The sequence below is a fragment of the Miniopterus schreibersii genome (genome assembly GCF_964146895.1).
Source record: "Miniopterus schreibersii genome assembly, chromosome: 1".
Taxonomy (NCBI): domain Eukaryota; kingdom Metazoa; phylum Chordata; class Mammalia; order Chiroptera; family Miniopteridae; genus Miniopterus; species Miniopterus schreibersii.
In genome coordinates, this window is record NC_138101.1 from 132,967,701 (window position 1) to 132,971,283 (window position 3,583).

The following is a 3,583-nucleotide window of genomic DNA, read 5'->3' on the forward strand; positions in this document are numbered from 1 at the left end:
GTTGGGAGAGAAGCTTGGTCGCTCTTGTGAGGTCATTTTTAATGAGTTTGTAATTTGTTATTGTTCTTAGCGTCATGTTCACAGGAGGGAAATGCTGGGGTGGAGCTGTTTCTGGGGCCTGTGATGTTAGCCAGATGTGATGCCTCTTTTCCTTGACTCAGAAACCTGAGAGCTCAGAAGGGAAAAGCAGCTCCAACAATGCTGGACATGGGCAGAAGTGGTTGTGCCCACTTTTTTCAAAGAAGTCTACTATCATTAGAGATTTGTTCCTTTTGTATCACAAGAGAAGCTTAAAATTTTACTTTTAAAATTGTGGTAAAATATACATATGACAACAATGTACCTATTAACCATTTTTTAGATGTAGAGTTCAGTGGCATTATATACACTCCCACTGTTTTGCAACCATCACCAATGTCCCTTATATTTCCACTGCATCCACCATCTTCTCAGGACAATGAGTTTTGTAGAAAAGGGAGAGGAGGAAATGTCCCAGCCTCTCTACCCCATCTGAACACATTCCCCAAAGCTGTGTGGGGAGGGGAGATGGAGATTGGATGGCTTGGAGGAGGGAAGTAGCTCATCCCGACCCTCAGGAGAGACTGTGGGAGGTTCGTTTGTCCTGGGGAAAAGACTCCATTTTCCTGAGGAGCTCAAATTCAGTCCTGGGTACATTTGTTTTGTATAGAATGATGTTTAATAACATGAGAAATAGGTAATTTTCACTCTAGACATGGCCATTTATTAAGGGTCTGAGAACCCCATCTGCACCAGAGAAGAAGTGTCAGTCCCAAGGGGTCTCAGTGTGATTCCCCTGCTGTTCGAAGCGTCTCATTGTTCTTTTTATCCAGGGCAAGAAGCTGGAAACCTTGGTGAAGACTCTGGGAGGAGTTGGGTTACTCCTTCCATAGGAGACAATGCCCTGGACCACGTTGTTACACACAAGCGGGCCTCCGGAGTCCCCCTGTGTGTGGTGAGAGGAAAGGTCACTAAGCCAGGCCTCCATACTCTATACCTCTCCATGCTTGGTGTCCTAAGATTGGACCCTCAGAGGAAGAAGGATGGTGGGAGTGCAGAAGCCAAGCTCCTGGATCCTTCATTGGTTGGGCTTCAACCCTGGCTGTGGTTACTGTCTCTGGCTCAAGCCAAGTCAAGGTACCTTTCCCTTTCCCATGAAAATACTGCATGTGTATGTGTTGTGTGTCCAGTGCTCCTCCCCTTCCCTCAGAGACTAGATTGATGGGGAAAAGACCCCTCTTTACTCTGGCTCTGAGACTGAGGACGTGGGATGCAGTGTGTTCCCATTGCCCAATTCTGCCCAGACCCTTCTGTGTCAGTTTGAGCAGGCAGATGCCTGTGGCCTTACCAGGAAGGTAGTCTTCCTTTCCCTTCGGTTGCCTACACAAATTTCCGTTTGGCCATTGTAAGCACGAAAGATATTGCTGCACTCCTGATCCCTCTGCACTCTCAGCTGCACATCTCGAAGTGTGTCTGTTCTCCTGGTCTGGCTGACCCGGCCCCAGCCAGCCACAGTGCACAAGGACCCAGGACGCAGCTTGGCCTGGGACTGAGGGAGAGCCACTGGCCTCACAAATCGATTCCGTCTGGCTCTGTTTCCCAGCTGGCAGGAAGAGTGCAGGCACTCAGGGAATGTCTGTGAAGCTCTCACCCACCACCCCCTGGGACTCTGCCCCTGTCTCCTCCAACAGGGTCCCAGGACAAGGTGAAGCCCCCAAGCTGGGACAGAGCCAGCTCAAATGGAGAACCAGAGGGTCAGGCTGGTGGTACCTGCAGTAACATGATGTCATTCAGGAGCTTCTGCTCGCTATATCCAGGGTGGCGGATAGCTCTGCGCACAGATATGCGCTGTTGGGTCCTTTCCTGCCTCCTGATGTTGTGGGCTCCCAGGATGACTTTTATAGTGCTGCAAAGGAATGGTGGCTTAGAGGTAGGTATGAGTTGCATGAGCTAAAATCTGCCAGCTCTGCAGGGCAGGTGAGAGGGCAGAGCAGCAAAACTGCAGCTGAGGGAAGTGAGGGGACAGGAAGGCTCTGGGCTGAGATCTCTCTACCTTCTGTTTCTCCAAAGCCTTGAGCTGGGGATAGTGGGGTACACAGTGAACTTAAAGATAAAGAGATAAATAGGATAAATTAATAGCTTAAATTTGTAGTTTGAGTTTTAATGCATGTTTTTTATCTCCTTTTCTCCTCAAGGATTTACATTATCCTGTTCCCTGCCACCCAGGGCATACCCAGTCTCTTTTCACCCCCTCATTGCTAGAACCCAGCTTTCAGCCTCATGTTCTCATGAAACCACTGGGCCTGTCTACTGGTTATTGGAAACCTCCTTAGTTGCTCACCTTCCCCAGCAGTGAGCTGCTGTCATCACAAAGTCTTCTCGCACCAGGAAGCCCCCACAAACGCCCTGTCGCCCTGAAGTTTGTATTAGAAGAAATGCCATGTAAGGGTGGGAATGGGGCCTGGCCTCTCGGCCTCCGATGATCTCCCCTGGAAGAAAGTATTCAGCATTTATCTCTGCACTCACCGAACCTGGGGTGAGGGCACTAGCTTGGTGACTCTTGAAAGGCTAGAAGATGGAGAAGCTACAGAGATGATGCAGGGAAAGGAGGGTTTGGTGGTGAGAATTGGGGTCTGCAGGGTACTACATTATGGGAGAGGGCTCCAGGATTCAGCAGGAAACACTGCTGTATCCCGATTCCAGAAGTCAGGTCCCCTCCTTTCCAAAATAAAAACAACCCCTGGTCCAGGAAAGGCCAATTAGGCCTCTCAAGTGGGGGAGAGCTCTATTGTCCTGTTGGAAATTCCAGAGCCCTCTGGAGTGGCTTTTCCTTGAAGTTGTTGGTATGTTCTCTTCCTGATCCCTCTAAGACCACCTCATGACCAGCTCATGAGCAGCACGGAGTGTTTTTTAAGAATCTACATATGAGGTGATGGGACTGTTATTGCTCTATCCTTGTCTCCTAGGCTTTGACAGATGGGCTGCAGAAAAATGAATAGAGCACAGTTACAGAGCATGTTTATGTGCCAGGGGCCATGCCAAGAGGTTCGTGGACACTCCCTAATGTAACTGTGATAGCAGCTCTATGAGGTAGGTACTGCTATTATTCCTACTTATAGATGAAGGACCTGGGAATGTGAACTCAAATAGTGTGCTATCCAATGACACAGAGCTAGGACATGCATAGGCAGTCTGGGTCCAGAGGCTATGGGATGGGATTGGGACTCTGAGGGTTTGGATGATCACTTACCTGCCCCAGCTTTGGAGGGTAGGAGAAAGGCCACCAGGAGCAGGAGTAGCTTCATCTCTCCAAGAATGTTGCTCAGCCAGTTGCTCTTGGTGCTTCCTCCTGCCACAGTTTTAGCTCTTGAGAGAGGAAGGAAGGGAGGGTGGAGACTTGAGAGTTCCCATTCCCATTCTTCTACTGGGGTGATAGGTTTCATCACCCCTGGCTGGCCAGGAGGTTTGTCCACCAAAACTGCCAGCAACCTGGGGGAAGAGAGAGTAAAATCAACCAAGAAAAAATCTCCCACAGCTGCTGAGTCATGTTTTCAGCAGAAATGGG

At 49.4% G+C, this 3,583-nt stretch overlaps 1 protein-coding gene across 1 annotated transcript; it reads right to left on the reverse strand.

Annotated features, from left to right (window-relative positions):
• Positions 1 to 718: 718 nt before the first annotated feature.
• Positions 719 to 3,347, reverse strand: LOC308548165 (cathepsin G-like). Its single transcript, XM_081119271.1, has 5 exons — positions 3,269 to 3,347; positions 2,360 to 2,507; positions 1,789 to 1,924; positions 1,367 to 1,621; positions 719 to 964 (listed from the first exon to the last, which is right to left on the reverse strand). Exons 1-5 carry the CDS (start codon positions 3,321 to 3,323, stop codon positions 785 to 787), a joined length of 774 nt encoding a protein of 257 aa, XP_080975397.1. The 5' UTR covers positions 3,324 to 3,347; the 3' UTR covers positions 719 to 784.
• Positions 3,348 to 3,583: the final 236 nt, after the last annotated feature.

What these genes read in the sequence shown, in the direction of transcription:
- LOC308548165 (XM_081119271.1), bottom strand. Translation starts at nt 3,323, where the DNA reads ATGAAGCTACTCCTGCTCCTGGTGGCCTTTCTCCTACCCTCCAAAGCT. An exon ending in ACCCTCCAAAGCTGGGGCAG is followed by an intron (nt 2,508 to 3,268) that starts GTAAGTGATCAT and finishes ACTTTCTTCCAG; the next exon opens with GGGAGATCATCGGAGGCCGA. An exon ending in GCAGCTCACTGCTGGGGAAG is followed by an intron (nt 1,925 to 2,359) that starts GTGAGCAACTAA and finishes ATTCCTTTGCAG; the next exon opens with CACTATAAAAGTCATCCTGG.